Below are 24,222 nucleotides of genomic sequence, written 5' to 3'. Positions count from 1 at the left end.
AAAAAAAAAGGTCCAACTCCAAAGCCTGGTCAACAACTTTCTAAAGTAGCAGAAACTCCCTCCGAGGTAGATATCTGAGTCAGACACTCTTGTCCACCGAGCGATTCTATTGGTTTAAGATGAGCTGCGTATGAGGTAATAAAGCCGTCTGGAGGGGCAGAGGGTGGGGGTGCATGGGGGAGGGGCGTTGGCCCAGGGCCTCTGTCCCCATTTTTGGCATCTCTGGGTCGGGCAGGGCTGACGTCTCCAGATTCCAGAGTATATAAGTGGGGTGGGGAACAGAAGTAGGGGAGCCCAAGACACACAATTGGTGTTAGGTTGTGGATTTAAGAGAGATATCTGAGAAATAGGTATCTGTGTCTGGTGAGACGGTAAAAAAAAAAAGAAAGAAGAAAAAAAGAAACGGGGACACCCCACTCCCCTGCCATGTTGCCAGCACCCCAGCACCGAGTGTCTGGTTGGGGAGGCACAACCCCAATCGCCCTCTGTTTTGTGCTTCTGTGGGGTTTGTCCTCTAGATGCCCAGAGTCCTCAAGAGTCGCCTGGTGGGAGCCCCCAGCCCTGTGACCTTGAGGGGCAAGGTCAATTGGAGGTGTCAGAGTGAACACTTCCTGGTCCCTCCGTTGGGGATGTCACCGAGGATGGGGTCACAGCCTCCTGCCAGCCACCATTGGCCTGGTAAAAGAGAATGAGATTCAGAATGGGAAGCCCCAGTGCTTGGGGTGGGGTGGGGGTTTTGGGGGGTGTCACACTCCTGCCAAAAGCTGGAGGCAACAAGGCCCTTTGACTCACTCACCCTAATTTCTCGAGGACTGTATATCTGGCCTCCCCCAATGTTATCCCCATAGCTCCCTGGCCCCATCGAGTGTCGGAGTGATTCCACCTGCAGGGTACAAAGAAAAGCATGACACACAGCCTTAGAGGGGGCCTTGTGAGTTTGGGGTGGGGCAGGATATGGGACCAGTGGCACAGCTTGACAGGTAAAGGTGCTTGTCAAGTACAGCCTGGTGATCTGAGCTTCGCCCACTTAATGATGGGAGTACTGACCCCACAGAGTTGCCCTGTGATGTCGACATGTGCGCAGTCGCACATATACCTGCCTCCCCATCATGCACACAGCAAAGAAAGAGAAAAGAGGAGGTGGGCCTTCTGACCTGGGAAGCAGGGTAGGAGTCTCCATTGAGCCCGGGCATCCCCAGAAACATGTCTCCGGATCCTGAGAGATTGAAAGAGCCGCCAGAGCCTTGGGAGGGCAGAGAGAGAATCAGAGAAAAAAACAAAACAAAACACAGGGTTCTCTCTCTGATGGGAGATAAACCCAAGGCTTAGCTTCCAGAAGTGTATGCAGACTACCCAGAGAGCAGCCGGCCCACCCTCAGAACAGGCTACCTACTTAAGGCCTTTGACATCACCATCACATCTAAGCCTGGTCTTCTCTCCCCCCCACCCTGCCCCCAGGAAAGTCCTCCTTGTTATCATCTGGCACAGAGAGAAGTGGAAGCAAAGGCCAGAAACAGACAAAGTAGCCAGCTAGCGGGGCAAGTGGGCTCCACCTGCAGAGGAAGGGGGCGTGGGAGAGCTGGTGCGGCTGTGGCCCCCCTGGGCGACGGAAACGGCCGTCTTCACAGCATAGATATTCGCCTCCTCTTGGAACTTCCCAATATTTTTCTTGTAGCGAATTCGCTTGTTACCGAACCAGTTGGAAACCTGCGGTGTTGGGTGAGGAGGGTCAGGCAGAGGAACCCTGTCTCCCGGACCCCGTCTCCGAGTGACATCCGAGAACCCCTGGAGTACCTGAGAGACGGTGATGCCACACTTTTTGGCAAGCTCCTCTTTGGCCTCCTCACTAGGATAAGGGTTGCTCAAGTGGGAGTAGAAATACTCATTCAGGACCTCCGTGGCCTGTTTGCTGAAGTTCCGGCGTTTCCGTCTGCAGAGAAGCATTGAGCATGTCAGAAATCTAGCATCATTATCGTGCCCTTCTGGCTAACGGGGCAGCCCAGGGGTCTTGGAGAGGCATGGGAGGGAACCAGGTACGGGGCGGGAGGCCTAGGCTCAGGAGTCTCTGAGCCCCACCTGGCATCCAGGAATCGCGAGCGCAGGATCATGACGGCCTCACAGGTGCTCTGCTTCAGCTGCATCTGGATGGCGCTGAACTTCCGATGGATGATGCTCACCATGCGCTCCATCTCCTTGGGGGCGACCGGACGCGTGCGGCTCTGCTCCCTCAGCAGGTTCATGACGTGAGTTGTGAACTCATTGCACGCCTGTCGGAGCAGGTAGGCTGTACAGGAGCCCTGTGGGCTTGGGGCCTCTAGTGTCTGGGCCACCTCACCTGCTTGCCTCTCACCTGCTCATACTTCTCCAGCTCTGAGTGGTAGATGTGGCGGATTTGGGCAAGCTTGCTGCGATAGTCCGAGTGTTCGATGGAGTTGTCCGGAGACACGCCACCTCCGGAGGCTGCAGCGGCTGCAGCTGCTGCTGCAGAGCCTCCCCCTTTCTCGGGTCCAGCCACACCTTCTGCCAGAAGCATGTTGTCCAGGCGCATCAGCTGTGGGTCCACGGGCTCCTCCTCTTGGGAGCTCCGAATGCTAAGGCCTAGCAGGCAGGCAAGCGGATTTAAGGAACCCCTCGCCCCCCTCTCCCCCGTCAAAGCTCAGACCCGGGCTCCAGGCTTCCCTTCCCCACTTCCTCTCAAGCAGCCTCGGTGGCGCTCAATTTCCTCAGGGCTTCAAGTTGTCAAACTCTGACCCCTAAGGTAGAGTCCTGCTCCCAGAAGCGAGAATCAGAGGGGCACCCACCACGTACCAGTTTTCTCCTTGATTTCACACAGGACACTAAACAGGGCAGGTTTCATTCGGTGACAGTTTAGGGCATGTTTCCTTAGGAGAAACAGGAGAGAAAGAGTTCAGGCGGCAGGCAGGAGAGAGACGAGAGGGGTGCCGTGCAGCAAGGTGGGGGCATGATCTGCGAGGGGGTGAATGGGAATGGGGGTAGAGTGCAGTAGGAGGGGTAGTTCTTGAGATCAGCTGTCACAGCTTCGGAAGCGGCTGGGCCACAGGAAGCAGAAGATACAGGCAATGGGGCTAAAGTCACTATGGGCGGGCTGAGGCTAAGAGGGATGGTTCAAGCAAAAAGATGGAGAAAGGATCTAGGGACGACCGAAGAAATAAAGGTGACTAGGTAGGTTTCGGAGTAGGGGAAACAGAGGCTGTCAGCGTGAGGCGGTAGGGGGCCTGGAAACGGGGTGCCCTGCTACCTGGGAGTTCAGTACAGCGTATGGGCTGGGCAGGGAAAGGCTGTTGAGGACTCTCCGAGGCCCCGACCTCGGTGGAAGGGAATGTGTGGAGATCCCGGATCCGTACGTGGAGAATGGGGTGGGCTAGCGGGAGAGTTAGGGAAGACAGCTTCGGCTGAGAACAGTTTCTAAGTCTGGGAGCCGGGAGATGGGCCGGCGTAGACTGTAGGGGTCAGCAAAAGGTTAGGAGGGAGCGAGACCACCTGGGGTTCCCTCCGTGGAGGTTTTAGGGCCTAGGGGCAAAGCAAGCTTTGAGAGAACACTAAGGAGAGAAGAGAGTTGCAAGAATTCAGAGAGGGCCCTGGGGGAGGGGGGCCTGCGGAGGACTCAGAGCTGTGAGCGGGGTCCCGGGGTGGGGGCACTCACTTGGCCTGGGCCTCGTCCAGGCTCTGGTCGGTGATGGTCATTATCTGTTGCAGAATGTCCCCGATGTCTTGCTTCCCTCGGCCTCCCGGGACCCCCCCACTTCCCCCACCGGGATCTCCGCCACCGGGAGGCTCGCCAGGGCCCCCGGGCTCCCCACCTACCAGCCCCAGACCCCCACGGCCCCCGCCCGGAGGAGGCGGCCCCAGCAGCCGCTCGTCCATAGCTGGGGGGGGCCCTGAGGCCCCCTCCCTGCTCGCCCCTCCCCCCGCCTGGTGACTTCCCCCCCAAACTCGCCGGGGCCGCTGCTCCCTCCGCCCCAACCCCGCCCGGCAGCCCGCCTCCCGGCTCCCCTCGGGGGTTCACCCCGGCACTGAAGGGGAGACCCGGGGTGCCGCCTGGGCACCCCCACAGGAGACCCCGGCCCCCGGCGGCGGAGAAAATGGAGCCGGAGAGGGAGAGAGAGAGAGGAGGCCCAAGCGGGGGTGTGTGTGCGAGAGGAGGGAGGAGGGAGAAGGGGGAGCGAGGGAGGCGGCTGGGGGAGGGGAGCGGGAGGAAGAGGAGGGGAGGAGAGGAGGAACGGGGAGGAGCCGGGGGCGGGGAGACGCAGGCCGGGCGGCGGCGGGTGGAGGCGGGGAGCGGCCGGGCGGTCCGCCGGAGACTGGGCTGGCCCCCGGGCTGGCCGAGCGGGCGCTGGGGTGGGTGCCCCGGCCACCTGGGTTCCGAGGCCATCGTCGGGTGGTGCGGACTCCGGCCTCTGGAATGTTCTCCGACAGCTCGGTTCATATTTCTTGTTCTAATGACTCCCCTCCTTGTTCGACTTAATTAAAACCGGGAGACTGGGGGCTGGGGGAGATGATTAGGGAGGTCTCCAGCCGCTGCTTAATGAGCCAGTAATTAACCAGCCAGGGAGGGGAGCTGGCCTCTGGCCAGATCGCGGAGAGCGGCTGCCCCAGGCCTCACCTACCCACCTTGTACCCCCCAGATACCAGTCTTCAATCCAGAGGGGAATTATGTTTATTCATAACAACCAAAACAACAGACAGACTCAGCAGCAGGGTGGGGGCGGGGATAGGGGCGCTTCACCGCCCTGGGCCCCTCTGTCTTGGGGCCGGGGCACTAGTGCTGGACATTGTCTTACTCTTCCTTTTTTTTTTTTCACTAGGCAGGGGCAGGCCTCAGCCCTCACACCCTGTTTAGTAGCTTGACAGCTCAGGATAGAGACTCTAAAGTGTCCTAGGGAGTCGTGTCCAGCCTACCTTGTTTATCTTCAAGGTTAGAGGACTTGTCCCAAGTCCAGTCCCCAGGGGAAGTGGGTGGTAAATACTGCAGTTTTAGCCTGATCTTCAGTCTCTGGTATCCCTGCTAAACAGGGTTGAAGACCTTCGGGGAGTGTCCCAGCTTTGAGTCCCAGAGAGAAGGGGCTAATCAGGGGCTTGGGTCTCAGCAGGTGTGTGTAGGAGGTCGTGATCTTTGTTCCTCCATTCGACCTCCACCCTGAACTCTGAGCAGCAACTCCAGGAGCTCCTGCCCGCCGGGGGGAAGGGGTGGGTCGGACCGTTGGGCTTCAATCCGCTGGCACTAGAGATGTGGAGGGAGAGAGAAGGACCTTGCTTGGTAGCCTGTGATGGTTTGGGGTTCGAGGGGCCAGAGTTGGTTGGTGTGGGGCAGAGAGGAAATCTGTGATGGGGATGGGGGTATACAGGTTTACCAAAGGACATCTGCTTAGGGAGAGAGAAGTTTGTCAAGCTCAAGCAGAAGGCCAGCTAGGAGACCTGGGTCTTGCCTCCATGGGTGCATGTGGAGTGGGGCTGGGGTGGGAGGGTAAAGTGGGGTGGGATGTACCTTACCTGGTGACTAAGGATAGTGCTGTAGAGCTGTTCTTTGTCTTCAAGAAGCCGGGGTGGGGTTGGGGCTAGGCTTGGGGGGACCTTGGGGGTGTGGAAGGTGGCCCTCTGTTCCTCTAGGCGTCGGGACTGGGCTTCGGCCACCAGGTCCAGAAGGAGCTCAGTCTGCAGGGAGAGCAGGGAGCCAGAACGGGGCCCTAGGGCTATGGGAGAGGAGGGAGGAGGGTTCAGACCCGGAGGCTATGGCAGATTGGAGTAGCAAGGGGTGGGGACAGGTGAGCTGGTACACTGGGTTAGGGACCAGCAGGCATGATGGACAGTGAACCTACGATGGGGTAGCCTGGGTGATGGGGTCTAGATTTTCCAGGGTTGGTGGGGTACCTGTGTGTCGGGTTCCAGGAGGAGGAGGGGAGGGAGGAGCAGATCTCCAAGGCCGAGAGGTGGAGTTCACAGGGGGCCAGCCTTGATCATCCTGCGGGAGACTCTAAGATGGAGACATGTTCATCCCAGTCAGGGGTGTGTGGGGGCGGACGGCTAGGCCAGCGACCCATTTCCCCTGTGTTTTTGTTCCTGTCTCCTGTGTCCACCCGTCACTAGGTCCCACATGTCCCTTCTCCCTGGGTTGGTTCCCCCAGTCGGGCACCCCATCAGCTCACCTGCTCACCATCTTCTTCCTGGGGTCTTTCGGCCTCCATCCCTGGACTTGTGGAGTGACACTGATGGGGTGGGGTGGCTGGAATTTGGAAGGAGGACCTGGAACCTTGGGTTCCTGAGGGGAATGGGGGCTGGAAGGGGTGGGGGTGAGCTGGGGGCTGGATGCCTGGGTACTGAGCAGGAAGCTGGGTTCCTGGTCAGCCCCCCCATGGGCCCCGCCCATCTCTGTCTACTTCCTCCATCCTCTTTTTCCCACCCAAACAGCTAGTTTGACCTGTCTTGCCCCAGGGGAGGACAGGGACCGGGAGAAACTCCAGCTGCAGGAGTGGAGCTTGTTCCTGACGGGGCAGATTCCTGCTGGCTCATCTCCAGAGCCTCAGTAACCCCCTAGCCGGCCACACTGCTCCTCCATCCCCACCTCCCCTTCAGCGCTTCTCTGTCAACACCGGAACTAGCTACAACACAGGAAGTGGTTTCACTCTTCGGGATCCCCCTCCCCCAAACCAGGTTCCTTCTCTCCCTAAGGCTGATCCTGATGTAGGATTTGACCCTTCTCATCTCTCTTGACTTACTGGGTCACGGAAAGAAAGGCCGGGTTCTAGAGGGGAGCAGAAGACTTGCTGACCCCGGATGCATTGCTCGCAATACACCTTAGGCCCTAACACTGGCCCAACACACAGTAAGTAGCCAGAGACTGGGACCGAAGAGTTATCACTGCCCCCAAGCCGACAGTATGAGGGAATGTCTACTGGTGGCCGAGCTAGTGTAGACAAGGGTCAAGGGGGGGAAGAGTTGCCTAGGGATTCGAGAGTGGAATACTGAACTTAGCCCGGCCTTCAATCAGTTCTAGTAGCCCCAAGAAAGGAGCAGGACTGTCCGCCCTATGAAGTTGGAGCCCAGTGACTTGGGGCATGAAATTAGATGAAGAGAACCCCATAGTGTGAAATGGTAAGGTGGACTGTAATAGGTTTCTCTGCTGATGTAGTGAGCCAATCCAGGCGAAAATAAAAGCAGAAAAGCATATAAAAGTGTAAGAGGCGGGGGTGGGGGGGGGAGGAGAGAGTGCTAGTGAGAGAGCGAACACACAGAAAGGGAGTGGGTACTCAGAATGTCTGGATTATATAGGGTAGAGCCTCTGGGGGAAGGGCAGTTCAGGAAAGTTCAGGGCAGGGGGTAGGGTATAGCCATACCCTGTGACAGGTAGGGACTGGGGGTTGCTGGGAGAACTTGGAGGCCAAGTGAGCTCTGGTCTGTTGAATAGGCATCTCAGCTGCTTGTCATTTACCTCACAGAATTACTAAGTGTTAATTGTAACGAGGCACTTTGGCACATGGTGAATACTCTACAAATGGTGACTAATCTTGCAGAATGCTTCCTGGCTTATCAGCATTGAGGTAAAGCCACGGACTTACAGCTACCTGCCCTTGGGTGAGGGACAGTTATCACCTTGTCTATTTTAAGACTGTTGGAGATTCTCACTTTCAGTGATATCCCGGATGAACTGGGATCCCCAGATTATCAGTTTGCCTTTTATATTTAACTCCCCCACTACCTATATGAATAAATCTGGAGTACTGAATTTCCCAAACACTGTACGCCCTTTAGACCCTTGGAAAATAAAGTAGCACTTCAAATGAGCTTTATTATTCATGATTTCGGGGTGCTCAGAGAGAGCAGTGACTAGAGAACATGGCCTCATCCCTGCACCAGTTTCCTTGTGAGGAGGTAGAGGGCAAAGAGTCATCAGCTACACAACACCTGGCACATAGTAGGTGCTCAATAAATATTTGCCAGCTACTTGTAGGCAGTAGATAGCAGAGGCTCCTTTGGGGAAACCATACACAAGGAACATTTTACAGCTGGGCAGTGGTGGTGCATGCCTTTAATCCCAGCACTTGGGAGGCAGAGGCAGGCGGATTTCTGAGTTCGAGACCAGCCTGGTCTACAGAGTGAGTTCTAGGATAGACAGGGCTATACAGAGAAACCCTGTCTCGGAAAAACAACAAAAACAAAACAAAACAAAAACATTTTACACCCAATTTGCTCAAAGTTCTTGGTTCCAGGTTAGGGATTCTCGAAATCCACTTTGTCTTCTTGTTGCTGCCCTATTATCCGGGGAAAAAGCACGACATATTTCATCCGGGCATCCTAAACCCTCTTCCCATTGTTGTGCGTACTCTATGGGGACGACAAGTGGGCATAACGGTTATTTTGGCCTTAAAAGTCCGGAGTCTTCCAGACTCATCCGTGTCGCTTCCTTCCTTCCTTCCATGGAGCTGCCTAGTTCTGATTCTTTCCACCCGAGTTTAAGGGAAGCTCTTGGTGGACTGGAAGGCCCCAGGCTACTTGAGGGGATCCGCGTTCTGGGGACGGGGTCAAGCTGGGAGGCGCGATCGGGGCACTGCAGGCGGAGCCACAGGCTTCCAGGGCCACCCAGTCGCGAGGCCAGTCATCCTGTGTTGCCCTAGCCCCGCGTCGTCCACGGGAGCCCGCGGAAAGCCTGCGACCGCGCACGGAGGGGCCTGCGGAGCTTCCAGATCGGCTCCGGCAGCGCGCGTACACCGCGCCTCCGCGCGCTCCCAAGTCCACCGACCAAGTGCGAGCTTGCAGGCAGGCTCCGCCCCCGCGCGGGCGCGCTCCCGCAGACAGCGTCCTGCAGCGCGGCGCGGCCCCGCCCCCCGGCGTGGTGCGTGCGTGCGCACCGGCCTCCTGCGTGCTCGCTCCCGCCCCTTCCAGCAGCGTTAGCAGGTCCCAGTGACTGCGCTGGCGGGCCACGTCTCCCGGCGCCAGCCCGGCCTGGTCCCGCAGTCCCCGGGCCGCCCCGAGCTCCAGCAGCAGCTGCGCCACCTCCACGGCGCCTTCGCGCGCAGCCAGGAACAGCGGCGTCTGCTCCTGCGGGGGAGACCCGAAAGCCCGGGGTCGGGGACGGTCAGGGAGCCCCCGCCCACCCGAGTCCGTGCTCTCCGGCCCCACACTGGGCCCCGCCCCCTCCGAGCCTGCTGGATTCCCCTGCGTTTGCTTGTTCGGTGGGGGCTGCGACGTGGCTCACCCTACTGTCCTGGGCATCTTTGTCCGCTCCAGCCTGGAGGAGAGAGCGGGCGGCTCGGGCGTTGTTCACAGCAGCGGCCCAGTGCAGTGCAGTTTTTCCTAGGATACCACGTGGGATCCGGTTACCCCGCAGTTGGGGGGGGGTGTCAGACTCCTACGTTTTAGTTTCCCACGGGTTCTGGCCTTGGTCGGGGCGGGTAGGGGAGAGAGAGCGCCTTGGATTCTTCCGAGGCGGGAAGCGTTGCCCTGGCAACCGACAGTCGGTTGCAAGGGTTGCCCTGGTGACGTCACGGGCGCGCGGGCCGGACAATAGGTATTGTTCTGGATCGGTGGGACCCGAGTATCCCCCATCCCGTTCTCGCCGGTACTTCTTCCATTCCCGTTTCATGGACTGAGACAAGGTGTGCAGTTAACAGTGATGGGGAAACTCGCTCTCCATACTGCCAAAGCCAAGGAGCCTCTAGCCTGTCCCTACCGCGCCTGTATTTTGAACTTCACCTCCTTTCGGCTCTCCCCAACATTCCGATAACACAACGGCTTCATGCATACCCCTTTTATCTCTGGCTCCCACATCTGCTCGGGCTGCGATCAATTCTTCAACCAGGTCCTCCACGGCCAGCCTGGCAGCCAGCATCAAAGGTGTAGTCCCGTCGTCTGTGCGGGCGTCCACAGCAGTCTGTCTGCTGGCCAATAGGAGCTGGGGAGACAGAAAAGGCCTGTGACCCCTGGGCTACTCTGGGCTTCTAGGTCAGGCTCCTCACACTTTTGTTGCTTGTCTTTGTTTTGAGACAAAGTCGTGTATTGCAGTCCCGGCTAGTCTGGGACTTGCAGAGATCTGTCTACCCCCACCTCCCCAGTGCTGGGGTTATAGGCCTGTCAACCCCGAAGCCGGTCGATACCTGCCACCTTCCTCTTTCAGGTCTTCAATCTGTTTCCTTTTTGTCAAACCACAGAGAAGACCTCTCCATTTTACATCAGCTTATTCCTACTTCCTTTAGGGACCCCGATATGTGCCGACCTGGCAAACCTCCCGAGCGTCAGCAGCCACTGCAGTGTGAAGTGGGGTGCGCCCTGCCCTGTCCGGCTGGTTGGGGTTGGCTCCAGCCTCAAGGAGGCGGCGGGCAGCAGTTGGCCGAGAGAATCGGGCAGCTAGGTGCAGGGGCGTCTCTCCAGTGCCCACGGTGTGAGCCTGGGGGCAGGCCCCTCTATCCAGCAGTGGTTCCCAGGGCTCTGGATTTCCTAGCCCCAGTCTCTGTACAGTCGTGGACTGCACTCCCCCACAGAAGACGGCTGACATCAGGGGTGTCACACCATCTGTGGATGAGAATGGGTACCAAGCCAGTCAAAGGGATACGAGAATGGTAACCGGGCAGTGGTGGCACACGCCTTTAATCCCAGCACTTGGGAGGCAGAGGCAGGCGGATTTCTGAGTTTGAGGCCAGCCTGGTCTACAGAGTGAGTTCCAGGACAGCCAAGGCTACACAGAGAAATCCTGTCTCAAAAAACCGAAAAAAAAAAAAAAAAAAAAAAGGATAACGTGCCCCTGGGGGAATTGGCAGCCATCTTTGCCAAGCTCTGCCTTTTGGGGGTGAGGGGGTGCTTGAGACAGATTCTTACTATGTAGCTCTGACTGTCTTGGAACTCACAGAGATCCACTTACCTCTGTTTCTCTTGTGCTAGGACTAAAACCTTCCTGCTAGGATTAAAGGTGTATGCCAGCCAAGTGTTGATTCTTGATTTAGTGGGGTTTTTGTTGTTGTTGTTGGCTGGTTTTGTTTTTTGTTTTGTTTTCAAGACAGGGTTTCTCTGAGTAGCTTTGGCTGTCCTGGAACTTACTCTGTAGACCAGTCTAGCTTCGAACTCAGAAATCTGCCTGCCTCTGCCTCCCGAGTTCTGGGATTAAAGGCGTGCGCCACTGCCCACTGGCTTGTTTTAGTGCCTTCATCAGCCTCTCTGAGGCCCAGTTTTCTCATCAGTGACAGGATCTGGGAGGCTTTAATTCCCAGTGTCTGAGGCTTGAACCTGAGTCAGCCTTACCTAGAGGGCTGGTCGCATTGCTCTGTGCCTCAGTTTGCCAGGAGTCTGAGTTGGTATTGCTGACACATGCCGGGATGGAGCTGTGCTCTCTGGGGCCTCTGCTCTGAGAGCTAAGGCTCCAGTTTGGATGGCTACTAATGGCCTTTGCTTCTAAAATGGTCGAGAGTAGGACCCCACCCCACCCCAACCACAACTTGGTCTAGGTTGGTTGTGTACCAGGACCGCAGGTGTCCACATCCGGAACTTCCGATTCACACTCCTGAGGAGGGGTCAGCATGGCAGCCTGGGGGAGCTCTCCACAGCCACTGTTGAGTTGCCAAAGCTGGTACCTGGAGGCTGAGGCTGCTTCTTCAGCCTTGGGGCAGGAGCAAGGACAAGCGAAGGTCATTGAGTTGGCCTTGCCACCGTCCCCTCTATACCATCTCTCCCGCCCGCCCCCCCATACATACATATATACACACACAGTTTCACCTGGCCTACCTCTCCCTCTTCAGGGCCCGAGCCCGTGGCCACTCCATCCTCATCCACTTCTAGCTTCAGAGCCCTGGATGGGGTGAATGAGTAGATAGGCTAAGGCCAGTCAGCATCTCCCACACTTCTGGAAGCCTTCCTACCCCTCCGCTTCTGCAGGAGTAGTGCTTAGCACTTTGGGCACTCCCTCCGGAATCCCAGTCCCTCAAAAAGTCTCACTTGAGGCCAATGTTGTCCTCGCCCAGTGGGGGCCTCCGCTGGTGGGGTGCCTGCTGTGTCTGAGGCCTTCGAATGAAACCAGGGGGCAGCCACAGAGCCCCATGTTCCCGCCGACGGCGCCGAATGAGCTGGAGGACGAGAAGAGCTCCAAGGGCCAGGAGAAGCACCCCAGCTACTGGTGAACATAAAATGGGCCAGGGAAGCTGCTTGGCAGCGGGCCCTGGTGGGAGAGAGACAGTCACAAGAGGGGCTCATTCTTCGTAAGGTTGGGCCAGTGGAGTAGCCTGCCTCCATTTCCTCCCCTGTCTCCTGTAGTTAAATGTGTTAACAGTTAACATGCTTAGAGGAGAGCTCATAGGATATGTTATGATGTGGTAGTTTCATATCATTTTTTCTTTCTTTTTTCTTTTTTTTTTCGAGACAGGGTTTCTCTGTGTATCCCTGGCTGTCCTGGGACTCACTCTGTAGCCCAGGCTGGCCTCGAACTCGGAGATCCACCTGCCTCTGCCTCCCAAGTGCTGGGATTAAAGGCGTGCACCACCACCGCTCGGCGTTTCGTATCATATCATATAGGGTAACCCAAGGTTGGTTGTCGGGCTATACCAGAGGTTGGTACAAAGTTCTCAGGGAAACGGGAAAGGAGACCACTAAATGGATGGGCCAGGGGGAGATTCATTCCAAAGAAGTGTTAGGCCAAGCTCCCCCCACACAACATTTTGGGTTTTAGTTTTATCTCTCCCAGAGACGGAATGAGCTAAGGTCAAGGGCGATGGTAGGGGATCACCTACTGGTCCCTGCTTGAGGGTGAGCAGCCAGCAGGGGTCCAGGCAGCAGGGGCTCCAGAGCTCCCACCGCGGCCATTGCTGCGAGGAAGCGCAGCAGGAGTCCAGAGTCCCAGGGACAGCGGGACGCAGGATGTTCTGGACCACAGTGGGACAAATCGACTCCCATCACCACCACAAACCTGTGGGAAAGGAAAGGAACTTCAGGGACCTCTGTCTAGTCCCTGCTCCATCCAAAGAGCTATTATTTGCCCCCACCCTTCCATGTCTGGCTTACCCTGCACCAAGGGACTCTGTCTCCTTGCCCAGGGGCTGAGTGGGAGGGCCTTGTCTTTCCCGCGAAGAGGAGTCCCTAGTTCCACTTAGCTCCTCTTTGGCCCGGGTCCCAGGATAGGGGAACACCATGTTCCTGCCTTCACCGTCCTTCCTCACCCAGAGACCGACCCTCAGAGTCAGGGACAGTACTCGAGCCAGGACAAGCAGCTGCTGATCCAGGGCTGGGGGGCTCAGCACCACCAGCAGGGCCAGGGAGGGCCCCCGCTCTGAGTCTTCCCCTTCGGGTCGGCAGTCTCCCCCGTCCCAGCCACACTGAGCGCTATTGCAGCCTTTCTCGCAGTGCCCGTTGTGGAAGTGATCTCGGCAGTACTGGTCATAGGCTGGGCTGTGGGCAGAGGAGGCATGGATTCGGCACCCTTCTCAAATGCGATCTTCACAGAGAACCACGGCCACTCCATTGCCTCTGAGACCTCGGTTGCTCAGGATGGTGGCCGAACACCCCGATGTCTGACCCCCGTTGACTGGGGCCAACCGTTCCTCCTGCCCTGCCCCTGTCTCAGAAAGAGGATCCAAGACCCTTCCTCTTGGGGTGGGGGTGGGGGTGTTGCGTGCCAGGGAGGTATTCTATGGTAGAAGGGCTGGGGGAGAGAAGCTGAGGCCTGTGTCCCACAGTGTCTGTCACTCCACCCCCCTGGGTCGGAAACTGGAGTCTTTCTTAGCGTGGAAACTCTCTGGGAGTCCAATGCTGGTCATTCTGTAACTCAGGCATGTATTTTCCCCCACCCCCACCCCTATCCCACCCCTCATTCCCAGGCTCACGTGCAGGTTGGAGGGATTTCACAGTCGTAGCCATCAAACAGACATTCCTCAGAGTCGCACTGCGGGTGACAATGCCCATCCCGGAAGAGAAGCCAGCACTGGGAATGTGGGGGACAGCCCTTCCAGGGGTCTGGGACTCCCAGGGAACAGTCCCCCCCATCCCAGTCCCCTCTTGGGCCACTGCAGCCAGCATCACAGGTCCCATCGCCACCTCGGCCCTCACACCCACTTGCCCCTGGCCTTTGACACCGGGGCCCTGGAGAATCTGGAGGGCAGGTGCATAGAAAGCCGGGGTTGCCCAACCCAGGGGTCTCGGTGCAGCTACCATTGTGCAGGCAGGGTGAGGGGGGACCGCAACCTGGTGGAGCTGGAGGTGTCAGACAGTCAGGACCCCCAAAGCCACTGAGGCAGGCACAGAGGGGTGGGGAGCCTGGCTTAGGGGAGGGCAGACATAGGCCTCCATTGTGGCAGTGATGGATACCGCAGGAAGGGGCTTTGTGGCTGCAGGTGGGGCCGTCAAAACCCTGTGGCCGAGAGAAGAGAATGTGAAGGGACCTTGCGTTATTCTTTCCTGAAGCAAGCGAGGAGAACATGGCACAGAGGGTTCTAGACTATCCTATAGAACAGGGACCTCAGAGAGCATGGAGTCCCTTGTAAGGGATGCTGTCCTTAGGTCCCCTGCTAACTGCATACACTGGCACATTGCCCTTGGTGGGGCTGGGGGAAGTGTGGCTAGGCAGCCATGTGCAGTTGGACTGATCACTGTGTCGTTTCTCCTGTTTCCTAGGAGGAAGGTAGCTTGCTGTTGCCCTGCTTGGGTTTGTTTGGCTCAAGAACATTAGGGTGAGAAGAGAAGGTTACACCCGCTGTCACAAACCAAGGCTGTCAACCAGTTTCTCCCCGGAGCTCCTCACCCACACCTCTTCCCCGCACAGAGTTTAGAGATCTTGTCTAAAGCCATTCTTGGAAGGGTGGGGTTTGAGGTTTCATTTGCTTTTTGAGATGAGAGTCTGGTCTCAGATTCATTGTTGAGCCACCAATGTGGTTGCTGGGATTTGAACTCAGGACCTCTGGAGGAGCAGCCAGTGTCCTTACCTGCTAAGCCATCTCTCCAGCTCAGATACATTGTGTAGTCAAGGATGACCTGGAACTCTTCATCCTCCTGCCTTGATGCCCAGAGGCAGGGATTACGGAATTGCACCATGCTACTGTCTGATTCTGCCTTTCCCATGACTGTTTCTGAGAGCCACTTACTAGGGTGAACTTGGGCCCTCTCCAGTAATTCTGACTCCAGCGCTCCCCACTCAATGCCCTAGGGTTCTAGGTCTGGTGTTTTTTTGTTTTGTTTTTTGTTTTTGTTTTTTGTTTTTGAGACAGAGTTTCTCTGTGTTGCCCTGGCTGTCCTGGAACTCACTCTGTAGACCAGGCTGGCCTCAAACTCAGAAATCTACCTTCCTCTGCCTCCAGAGTGCTGGGATTAAAGGCGTGCGCCACCACTGCCCGGCTTGGGTCTGTTCTTCTTAACTCTTGTCAATATAAGGAGAAGAGAGAAGTGGGTGTTTCATCACTTACCTTGGGGCAGTGGCAGATGAAGCCAGAGGGCGGTCCTGTTGTGATCTCACAGGACCCTCCGTTGGAGCAGGGCTGGCTCTGGCAGAGGTCCATCTCCACCTCACACCGCTGGCCTGTGGTAGGGGTGAGATTGGAGGTCACACCTGGCTTCAGTGGCTGCCTCCTGACAGTTGGTTCAGCACATGATATGTGGGCAAGAAGATGCTGGGGACTTCTAAGGGGAGAGGTGTGGAGGCAGAGGGTGAGAAGAGAGGCTGCCCTTTGGGAAGGGACCATCAGGATTGTCCTGGATTGAGATCCCAGGCCTTACCTGTGTGGCCAGGCAGACACTGGCAATAGAAGGCGTTAGCTAAAGAGTGGCAAGCTGCAGTGCCTGAGGGGTGGCAGGGCTGGTCCAGACACTCATCCACATCCCCCTCACAGCGCAGCCCCACAAAGCCTGGAGGGCAGGCACAGTGGAAGCCGCCAGGCCTGGGGGTACAGGTTCCGTGGTTGTGGCAGGGCTGGGATCGACAAGCATCGAGTACTTTTGAGCAGTTCTGTCCTTCATAGCCCGGGGCACACTGGAGACACAGAGGGAGCCAGTGGATGGATGAGCGGAGCTCAAGGTGGTCTGCCAGCCTCCAGCCTCAACAGCTGAAGTTCTCACTCATCCATCGCAGCCTGTCTCAGCATGTCGTACCTGACATGCAATTGTTCAGTGACAGAACTCAATTCTTAGTCCCAAACAATGTGGCCACCAAGCATTGCCTCATTTTGGGGGACACCTTGTTCTCATACCAACTTACCCTCCAGCCTTTCCCATGCATTGAACCATAGGTGTCTGATGATTACTCACTTGGATCATTCGTGCCTCTGTGTGTGTGCATGCATGTGCATGTTATATGGAGATCTGATGATTACCACTTGTGTCATGCAGATGTGTGTGTGTGTGTGTGTGTGTGTGCATGCTTGTGCACATGCGTGGTGTGTAGCGGTCAGAGGACATTTTCCCTGTTAGTCCTCTGGCTCTTCTGCTTTTTTTTTGAAACAGGGCCTCTTACTGTCTGGGAACTTTGCCATTTAGGCCAGGCTGTCTGCCTGTTTCTGCCTCTGTCTTGCCATCTGTGGGCTTGGGTTTCTGGGGATCTGATCTCAGATCGTCTGTCTAGGAGGATCTTGGCTAAGCTGTCTTCCTAGCTGGCCAGGCCGTGTTTTAAGTAGTACAGATGAAGGGGAGATAAAAATTAGTCGGCATTTCTAGGAAGTATGGTCAACTAGAGGAGAGAGAGGGTTGGCGTTGATTGTGTAAGCTGTGTGCAGTCTTAAACCATCCTCTTAGCAACCCTGAGGAAATATTATCTCTTTGATTTCCATCTCACAGATAATGAAATGGTTTGCCAAGAAGGTGAAGTGACATTTGGGTTAAAGAAAGACTGGCTCTGTCCAGACCCACGCTGTGGTTCTTGTGTGCTCGGGCAAAGTCATAAGCACCATGCTTCTGCCGGATAGCAAGCCAGAAGGGAGGCGCTGGGAGTCAAGAGGATTCAGGGAGTGGCCCAGAGACTGGAGGGATTGCACGGAGGGCATTTTGGAAACCACTGGAGGAGGGCGTTTCATAAGTGGAGGTGAATGAGTGTACAGAGGTTCACTAATCAGGTCACACTTCTCTTCACATTTGAAACAGGGTCATCCCTACCCTGGTTCTCTATGTCTGGAAAGGCGCATAAGGGTTAGAGATGATGGTGGGTAGAGCGTTTGCCTAGCACACACATGGTCCTGGGTTCAATCCCCTGAACCGTATAAAGTAGGCGTGGGGGGTGTATACCTACAGTCCTAGCACTGACCTCACGGAGGCAGGAGAGTTCGAGATCATCCAAAGCGACATAAAGGAGTTCAAGGCCAGCCTGGGCTACATGAGACCTTGCCTCAGGAAGGAAGGGAGGGCAGAAGGGCAGGGAAGGAGGGAGGAAGGGGGGGAAGGAGGGAGGAAAGGCAGGGAGGGAGGGAGGTGGGAAGGAAGGAAGGAAGGGAGGGAAGAAGAAAGGGAGGGAAGGAGGGAAGGAGGGAGGGAGGAAGGGAGAGAGGGAGGAAGAAGAAAAGGGTGGGTAAGGAAGAAGTAAGGATAGGGAGGTAGAAAGACGCTTCAGCAGTTAAGAACACAAAAGCAAGCCGGGCGGTGGTGCCACACACTTTTAATCCCAGCACTTGGGAGGCAGAGGCAGGCAGATTTCTGAGTTCAAGGCCAGCCTGGTCTACAGAGTGAGTTCCAGGACAGCCAGGGCTATACAGAGAAACCCTGTCTTGAAAAAACAACCCACGAAGCAAAAGAACACAAAAGCAGATGCTGCTCTTGCAGAGGGCCTAGGTCCCAGTCCCAGAACCCACTTAGGTTAGCACACGGATGCCTGTAACCCAGCGCCTGATGCCTCTGGCTTTTGTGGGCACCTGCACTTATGCACACATACCCACACACAGATAGTCACACATGTAATTTAAAATAAAAAAAAGTGTGTGTGTGTGTGTGTGTGTGTAGATAGCTCAGTGGTTAGGGTGTGTGTGTGTGTGTGTGTGTGTGTGTGTGTAGATGGCTCAGTGGTTAGGGTGTGTGTGTGTGTGTGTGTGTGTAGATGGCTCAGTGGTTAGGGTGCTGGCTGCTCTTATACAGGATTTGGGCTCAATTCCCAGTACCTACATGGCAGCTCATATCTGTCTGTAAATGCAGTTCCAGGGGATCTGACACCCTCAATGCCCAAAGTTAAGCCAGTGGTAAGCTGGGGATCAGCAGTTCCTAGGGGCAGGAGAGAGGCCTCTGACTGAGAGCATTGTTTGCTTTTACTGAGGCCTAATTTCAATTCCCGGAACCTACATGGAACTTCACAACTATCGGCATCTTCAGTTTCAAGGAATCTGAATCTCTCTTCTGACCTCCGTGGGTACCAGGCGTGCATGTGGTGCACATACAGTCAAAACACTCATACGTGCAAAATTAAAAAAAAAAAGTATTTAAAAAAATTGAGTTTCTGAGCATAGGATTTAAATGGGGTTCTGCTATGATCCCAACAGCTCCTCTCCCGGATGGCGACCTGGACCAGTGAGAAGAAACCCCTCCCCTAACTCAGGTCCCAGTGCAAAGGAAGAGGGGGGGGGAAGGCCCCCCGGAGGCAAATCCGCAGGACGGGGATGAGGCTCAAAAGCTCAGAAACAATTTTGGGACACTGGATCAGGGAGCAGGACAGTGGGGACAGGAGCTGCTGTGGCCTGAGAACCAGGTGGGACGATAGATTCTGGGAATGAAGTGGGCGTCCCTAGAGGGTGTTAATCAGGGAGGGATGGTCAGCTTCCCCTTGGAAGCGGGTTAAAGGCTGAGCCCTCAGAAGGACAGATGAGGAGGCAGAGGTTGCAGGAGTTTGATGTTGGTATCAAGGTGGGGGTTAGAGGAAGTGAAAATAGCATAGGGAAATTCTTATGAGGTGGCGTGGCCTGACCCAGTGGGTGGTTGGGTGCCCGGCTTAGAGGAAGAGGACTGGATAAACTAGATCCTCACACCCCGCCCCCACCATCTCTACTCCTCTAGACCTCTTACCTGGCAGACATAGCCATTGGGCTGGGGCACACAGGTAGCTCTGTGATGGCAAGGCTGGGGCTCGCAGGGGTTGACACTGTCCTGGCATAACTTGCCTTGGAATCCAGGAGGACAGCGGCAGAAATAGGAGGAGCCCGTGTCAATACAGAGGCCTCCATTCTGGCACAGGTCAGAGATCTCTATGCCTGGAAAGACAGAGAGGCAGGGAGGGATGCAGCTAAGTGCATTGGGAGGATGCTTGGCCCACTCCCCCCCAACCCCCGCCCTCGACACAGTGTTCCCTAAGAGACAGCGAGGGTGACATATTGGTGCCCTTGGGTTATGTTGGCTCACTCCAGGGGTGTTTTGACCCTGGTAGGATTGAGTGGCTCCAGGTGAGGCATGGCCCTAGTGGTTGTATTAAACTGGAGTTGTTGATTTTGAATGTAATAGCAAAGTGGAGCAATGTAGGACTGTCGTGGGTGTTGAACTGTAGAATAAATTAGTCTTGGCTGTTTTGTCTGGGACACAAGTTGTGTGCTTGTTTTGAGGGACACCCCTCCCCGCCGCTCTGTTAATCCTGGGTCTGGTACCTTGGCTCATCGCAGCCTTCTGGCAGGACAGTGGGAGGTCACAGAGAGCCCCTGTCCATCCCTGGAGGCACAGACACTGGAAGGAGGACCCACTCTGGAGGCATCGGGCAGTGTGTGGACAGGGCTTCCGGGCACACAAGTCTATCAGCGTCTGAGGGTTGGGTGAGAATGGGAGATGGGAAGGCTTTCTGGGACTCAGAGAGGAACCTTTCCAATTGCAGCTCCCTCAGCATCCCTTCTAGGATGACTTGCTCGAAAATGGCCCGGACTGGTGACCCTCTCTGATCTCTGGCTTCACATTTCAGAACAGCCTCCATCATGGGAAATTCATCCCACACACACCCCTACCCGAAGGTTTTTGTGTATGTGTGTGTGTGGGGAGGTTAGGGGTCTCATCTACCCCAGGATGACCTCAAACTTGCTATATACCTAAGGCTGGCCTTGAACTCCTAACCCTTCTGCTTGTGCTTCCCAAGAGCTGGGATTACAGGCCCACCTTTTCTTTCCTTCTTTTACCTCACACCCAAGTGAGATGCTCCTGGACATCCATACGTCCCTTCATGTGGACATCTGTCCGAGCTTCCCCGTTGCCTACCCTTGAGATCCCAAGTTCCCAATACCTAGAGCCCTCCAGCCTCTCTCACTGACACATCTGGCCTATGGCACCTCACCTGGCAGCTGCTTCCTGTATAGCCAGGGCCGCAGAGACAGCGGGCCCCTTGAGGTGTATCTTGGCAGGTTGCTTTGTTCCTGCAGGGGCTGGACAAGACAAAGACAGCATTGGAGGAAGAAGGTCTGGCAGACAGAAGCATGCAACGTGAGGTAACAGGTGAGGTTGTGGGGAGATCGTGGGGGAGGGGCAGCCACAGGGCAGGGAACTGTGATAGCACGGAGCCCAAGGATAGGTAGAGAGGGTATGGGGGAGGCTGAGGGTTCCTCTGCTCCTGGGGGGGGGGGAGCTTACCTGTCTGCACAGCTGGGGTTAATCTTCTCCTCACAGTGCAGCCCCTGGAAGCCAGTGGCACAGAGGCAGAAGAAAGTACCAGGCTTATTCACACAGGTAGCCCCATTGAGGCACGAGGCTGGAGAGAGGAGTCTGTGAGGGCTTGGGTTCCATGCCTGTCACCTGGCCTGTGACCTTGGTCACACGCGACACGAAGGATGCAAACCTCTCACCGGCACAACTTACTTTTGTCTAGTTAGCTATTTGTTAACATTTGTTTTTTATATTTATCCATTTATTTAATACATAGATGTACATTTATACATATTATTCATATATATATACATATATATATATACACACACACACAAACACACACACACATGAACACCTTTACATTTATATGGTGGGTTCTGTGCCTGTCACAGTGGATGTGTGGAAGTCAGAGGACAACTTGAAGGGTCAGTTCCCTTCTGCCACAGGAGTCTTGGGGCTTGGCGGCAAGGACCTGGATCCTCAGAACCATTTCTCAACCTCTAATGTATTTGTTTGACAGGGTCCCTTAAGAATGACCTTGACCTCCTGATCCTCTGCTTCCACCCCCTGAGGGCTGGGATTCGTGTGGGCACCACCATGCCTTGTGGCGCTGGTCATTGAATCTAAGGCTTCATGGATCCTAGGCATACCCTCCACTACTGAACTATATCCCCAGCCTACAGTTGAAATATCAGAGCAGGGGCTGGAGAGACGGCTCAGTGGTTAGGCTCAGTGGTTAGGAGCACCGACTGCTCTTCCAGAGGTCCTGAGTTCAGTTCCCTGCAACCACATGGTGGCTCACAACCATCTGCAGTGGGATCTGGTGCCCTCTTCTGGTGTGTCTGAAGACAGCTACAACATACTCAAATAAAATCAATAGATCTTTAGGAAAATGAATTGTCAGGGCAACATTCCATCCCTCCATTCCCGCAGCCCCCCCACCCCCTGTAACCAGCTGTGGCTCAGACTGAGGACAGTTCTTACCAGACACACAGTGGTCCACGGCAGTCTGGCAGTGGGGACCTGTGTGACTCGGAGGGCAGGTGCAGGAGTAGCCCCCAGGACGGATGCTGCAGGAGCCACCATTGAGACAGGGCCCTGAGTGACAAGCTGTTACCTCCTCACTACAGGTGAGCCCTGAGGGAACAGGTGAGCTCTGAAAACGTCTTCCTGCTCGCCTCGCCTGTAACTCCCTGCCCCATGTGACCCCCCAAGAGTCACCTGTGCCCCCCCCCCCACGGCACACACCAATTCTCCTCGAAGAGGTTGCAGCCACCAGCCACAGGTGCGATTGGTTGGGCTACAGCCACAGGTGTGATTAGTAGGGCTCCAGGCTGGTGTGTATGTGGTCTAGGGGAGACTCACCCACGTAGCCTGCGGGGCAGGTACAGTTGTAGCCAGAGGGGTGTGGGTGGCAGGTCCCCCCATGGGCACAGGGTGTGGAGATGCAGCCACCCAGCTCTGTCTCGCATTCTGGTCCAGTCCAGCCCTCGTCACACACACAGGAGGATCTGGTCATAAGGAAGAAGCGAAGGGTCCTTGTCCCCCTCCCCTTTGTTGACTGCACCCTTAGACCAGCTCTGTTCTGGCTCCGAGAGCCTTGTTAGCCCCCTTCTCTTCCCACTGAGAGTTATTTTGCTTATTAGTTATAATGTTTGTGAGTGTTTTGCCAGCACGCATATTTGGGCAGCATGTTGTGCCTGGTGCCTGTGGAGGCCAAAAGAGGACGTCAGGTCCTCTGAACTGGAGGTACAGATGGATCTGAGCTGCCACGTGGATGCTGAGACTCAAACCCCCGACCTCTGCAAGAGCAGCTTAGTACTCTTAACCACTGTAACCTCTTTGAGGTTTCCCCAAGTCCCACTTCCTTTACAAAAACATCTCAGCCGGGCTGTGGTGGTGCACGCCTCTAATCCCAGCACTGGGGAGGCAGAGGCAGGAGAAGCTCTGTGAATTTGAGGCCAGCCTGGTCTACAGAGCTAGTTCCAGGACAAGCCAGGGTTATACTGAGAAAGTGTGTCTCGAAAACAAAACAACCAAAAAAGGAGGAGGAGGAGAAGAAGAGAAAGAAAGGAAGGAAGAGAAAGGGGAAAAAAGCAGGGAGGGTAGCTTTTTTTTAAGGTAGCTCAGGCTAGCCTCCAGGCCTCCAAATTACTATGTAGCTGTGGATGAGACACTCTATCGACTAGACACACACACACACTCTCTCCCTCTCCCCTCCCTTCTTTCTCCCCCTCCCCCCTCCCCTTGTTTTCTCTCCTTTCCCTTAACCCTATCCCTTTCTCTCCAGGGTCTCCCGTAGCACAGGCCAGCCTCAGAGCTCACTATTTAGCTGAGCGTGCCCTTGCTGCAGACCCATCTGCCTTTCCCTGGATTACAGGCATGTGGTAACACACCTGTTTTGCTCTGTGTTGGGAAGTGTCCACACAAAGATGCCCATGGGTATTAATGTAAGGAGGGACGAAGCCATTTGCACTCTCCTCTGTGCTCTGACCCTCTTCTGCCTCCTTTGCGATGCTCTAACCTCCCCTCCTTAGGTACCTCTCCTCAGCTTGCTGCTCCTTCCTGTTCTCCCATTGGTCATATCCCACTGGTTTGCCCCCTGCCCCTTGCCCCCTGCTGTTTGTCCTAGCTGAGGCTGGTGGGAGGAGGCTGATGGGAGGAGGCTGATGGGAGGGAGGAAGGGGTTACCTCTGGCAATGGCCATGGTGGCAGGGGCACTTGTCCTCAGCAGGGACACAGCCAGGACCCCCATCAGGGCAGACACAGGGGGCTCTGTGTTCCTGATCTTGGCATTGCTGTCCAGGTCGGCACAGGTTGGGGGTGCACAAGGGGACCTCACAAAGTTGACCTGTGTGGGAGGGTTCGGGGAGATGAGTCTAAGAGGAGAGAAAGTCCCTTTGTGTCCTGAGGGGTCAAAGGCCGCTTCCCAGGTGTGGCTTCCTCATGGCCCTTTCTTTACTCTCTCCTCCTGAGGCCTTGTCCTTGTGCTGTTCCTCACTGTGCTCCGAGTGTGTGTGTATGATTGCATCCTGTGTGTGTGTGTGAGTGTGTGTGTTATGGTGTTTGTGTACATATGGTGTATGTGGTGTGTGTGAGATGTGTATGTGTGTGGTATGTGTGTGTGAGATGTGTGGTATTTGAGTGTGTATGTATGTGCAATGTATATTGGTGTGTGTGCATTTGATGTGTGTATATGCGTATGTATGTGTTATGTGTGGTGTGTGTGTGGTATGTGTGTGTACTGTGTTTGTGAGTGTATGGTGTGAGGGTGTATGTAGTGTGTGTGTGTGGGTATGGTGTGGTGTGTGTGTGGTATGTGTGTGTACTGTGTTTGTGTGTGAGTGTGTGGTGTGAGTGGTATGTGTGTGTATACTGTGTGTGTGTATGTGTGTACTGTGTGTGTGTATGAGATGTGTGGTGTGTGTGAGCATGTGTGTGATATGTGGTATTTGAGTGTGTGTGGTATGTGCAATGTATATGGGTGTGTGTGCATTTGATGTGTGTGTATGTGTGTACTGTGTATGTGTATGAGATGTGTGGTGTGTGTGAGCATGTGTGTGATATGTGGTATTTGAGTGTGTGTGGTATGTGCAATGTATATGGGTGTGTGTGCATTTGATGTATGTGTTATGTGTGGTATGTGGTGTGAGGGTGTGTGTGTGTGTGTGTGAGTGTGTGGTGTGTTGTGTGTGTGTGTGTGTGTGTGGTGTGGTGTGA

The 24,222-nt window shown here is 55.5% G+C and overlaps 3 protein-coding genes and 1 long non-coding RNA gene across 8 annotated transcripts in view; 1 reads left to right on the top strand and 3 right to left on the bottom strand.

The window, feature by feature from the left end:
• The window catches only part of Pbx2 (PBX homeobox 2), a 5,097-nt gene extending 919 nt beyond the window's left edge, over window positions 1-4,178 (bottom strand). Inside the window, exons 1-9 of the mRNA XM_031348397.1 lie at window positions 3,665-4,178; window positions 2,809-2,882; window positions 2,351-2,598; window positions 2,077-2,267; window positions 1,795-1,930; window positions 1,554-1,707; window positions 1,155-1,243; window positions 797-883; window positions 1-675 (exon numbers count right to left, since the gene is read on the bottom strand). The exon at window positions 1-675 is cut by the window's left edge and continues 919 nt beyond it. Of these exons, the coding sequence (XP_031204257.1) occupies window positions 583-675; window positions 797-883; window positions 1,155-1,243; window positions 1,554-1,707; window positions 1,795-1,930; window positions 2,077-2,267; window positions 2,351-2,598; window positions 2,809-2,882; window positions 3,665-3,885 (1,293 nt within the window). The 5' untranslated portion in view covers window positions 3,886-4,178 and the 3' untranslated portion in view covers window positions 1-582. The remainder of the gene's footprint in view (window positions 676-796; window positions 884-1,154; window positions 1,244-1,553; window positions 1,708-1,794; window positions 1,931-2,076; window positions 2,268-2,350; window positions 2,599-2,808; window positions 2,883-3,664) is intronic.
• LOC116075336 lies at window positions 3,006-7,796 on the top strand. 3 transcript variants are annotated; one of them, XR_004112529.1, is made up of 3 exons: window positions 3,006-3,183; window positions 6,688-7,110; window positions 7,455-7,796. It is a non-coding gene; the product is annotated as an uncharacterized LOC116075336 (long non-coding RNA). The 3 variants fall into 3 exon arrangements; XR_004112528.1 differs by lacking the exon at window positions 3,006-3,183 and adding an exon at window positions 3,923-4,146; XR_004112527.1 differs by lacking the exon at window positions 3,006-3,183 and having other exon boundaries at window positions 6,650-7,110.
• On the bottom strand, window positions 4,661-6,614 carry Gpsm3 (G protein signaling modulator 3). The gene is made up of 4 exons (XM_031348415.1): window positions 6,165-6,614; window positions 5,890-5,992; window positions 5,512-5,711; window positions 4,661-5,242 (listed from the first exon to the last, which is right to left on the bottom strand). The coding sequence occupies exons 1-4, from the start codon at window positions 6,201-6,203 to the stop codon at window positions 5,105-5,107; spliced, it is 480 nt and encodes a 159-aa protein (XP_031204275.1). The 5' UTR covers window positions 6,204-6,614; the 3' UTR covers window positions 4,661-5,104.
• Notch4 (notch receptor 4) overlaps window positions 7,787-24,222 on the bottom strand; it is a 26,891-nt gene continuing 10,455 nt past the window's right edge. Inside the window, exons 11-29 of one of the 3 annotated variants that reach the window (XM_031348390.1) lie at window positions 23,194-23,353; window positions 21,868-22,013; window positions 21,487-21,639; window positions 20,488-20,605; window positions 20,195-20,282; window positions 19,524-19,674; window positions 18,952-19,136; window positions 15,697-15,949; window positions 15,387-15,499; window positions 13,815-14,338; window positions 12,997-13,380; window positions 12,726-12,901; window positions 11,938-12,157; window positions 11,719-11,791; window positions 11,464-11,602; window positions 10,229-10,524; window positions 9,760-9,907; window positions 9,212-9,309; window positions 7,787-9,054 (exon numbers count right to left, since the gene is read on the bottom strand). In XM_031348390.1, the coding sequence (XP_031204250.1) occupies window positions 8,443-9,054; window positions 9,212-9,309; window positions 9,760-9,907; window positions 10,229-10,524; window positions 11,464-11,602; window positions 11,719-11,791; window positions 11,938-12,157; window positions 12,726-12,901; window positions 12,997-13,380; window positions 13,815-14,338; window positions 15,387-15,499; window positions 15,697-15,949; window positions 18,952-19,136; window positions 19,524-19,674; window positions 20,195-20,282; window positions 20,488-20,605; window positions 21,487-21,639; window positions 21,868-22,013; window positions 23,194-23,353 (4,037 nt within the window). In that variant the 3' untranslated portion in view covers window positions 7,787-8,442. The remainder of the gene's footprint in view (window positions 9,055-9,211; window positions 9,310-9,759; window positions 9,908-10,228; window positions 10,525-11,463; window positions 11,603-11,718; window positions 11,792-11,937; window positions 12,158-12,725; window positions 12,902-12,996; window positions 13,381-13,814; window positions 14,339-15,386; window positions 15,500-15,696; window positions 15,950-18,951; window positions 19,137-19,523; window positions 19,675-20,194; window positions 20,283-20,487; window positions 20,606-21,486; window positions 21,640-21,867; window positions 22,014-23,193; window positions 23,354-24,222) is intronic. The other 2 variants (XM_031348391.1, XM_031348392.1) reach the window with 2 other exon arrangements.

The sequence above is a fragment of the Mastomys coucha genome, unplaced genomic scaffold (genome assembly GCF_008632895.1).
Source record: "Mastomys coucha isolate ucsf_1 unplaced genomic scaffold, UCSF_Mcou_1 pScaffold3, whole genome shotgun sequence".
In the NCBI taxonomy this organism is placed as follows: domain Eukaryota; kingdom Metazoa; phylum Chordata; class Mammalia; order Rodentia; family Muridae; genus Mastomys; species Mastomys coucha.
The sequence above is the reverse complement of the archived record's forward strand: the minus strand, read 5'-3'. Positions and strand labels throughout refer to the sequence as shown.

What these genes read in the sequence shown, in the direction of transcription:
- Gpsm3 (XM_031348415.1), bottom strand. Translation starts at nt 6,203, where the DNA reads ATGGAGGCCGAAAGACCCCAGGAAGAAGATGGTGAGCAG. An exon ending in TCCTGGAACCCGACACACAG is followed by an intron (nt 5,712 to 5,889) that starts GTACCCCACCAA and finishes CCTCTCCCATAG; the next exon opens with CCCTAGGGCCCCGTTCTGGC. An exon ending in GCACTATCCTTAGTCACCAG is followed by an intron (nt 5,243 to 5,511) that starts GTAAGGTACATC and finishes CCACATCTCTAG; the next exon opens with TGCCAGCGGATTGAAGCCCA.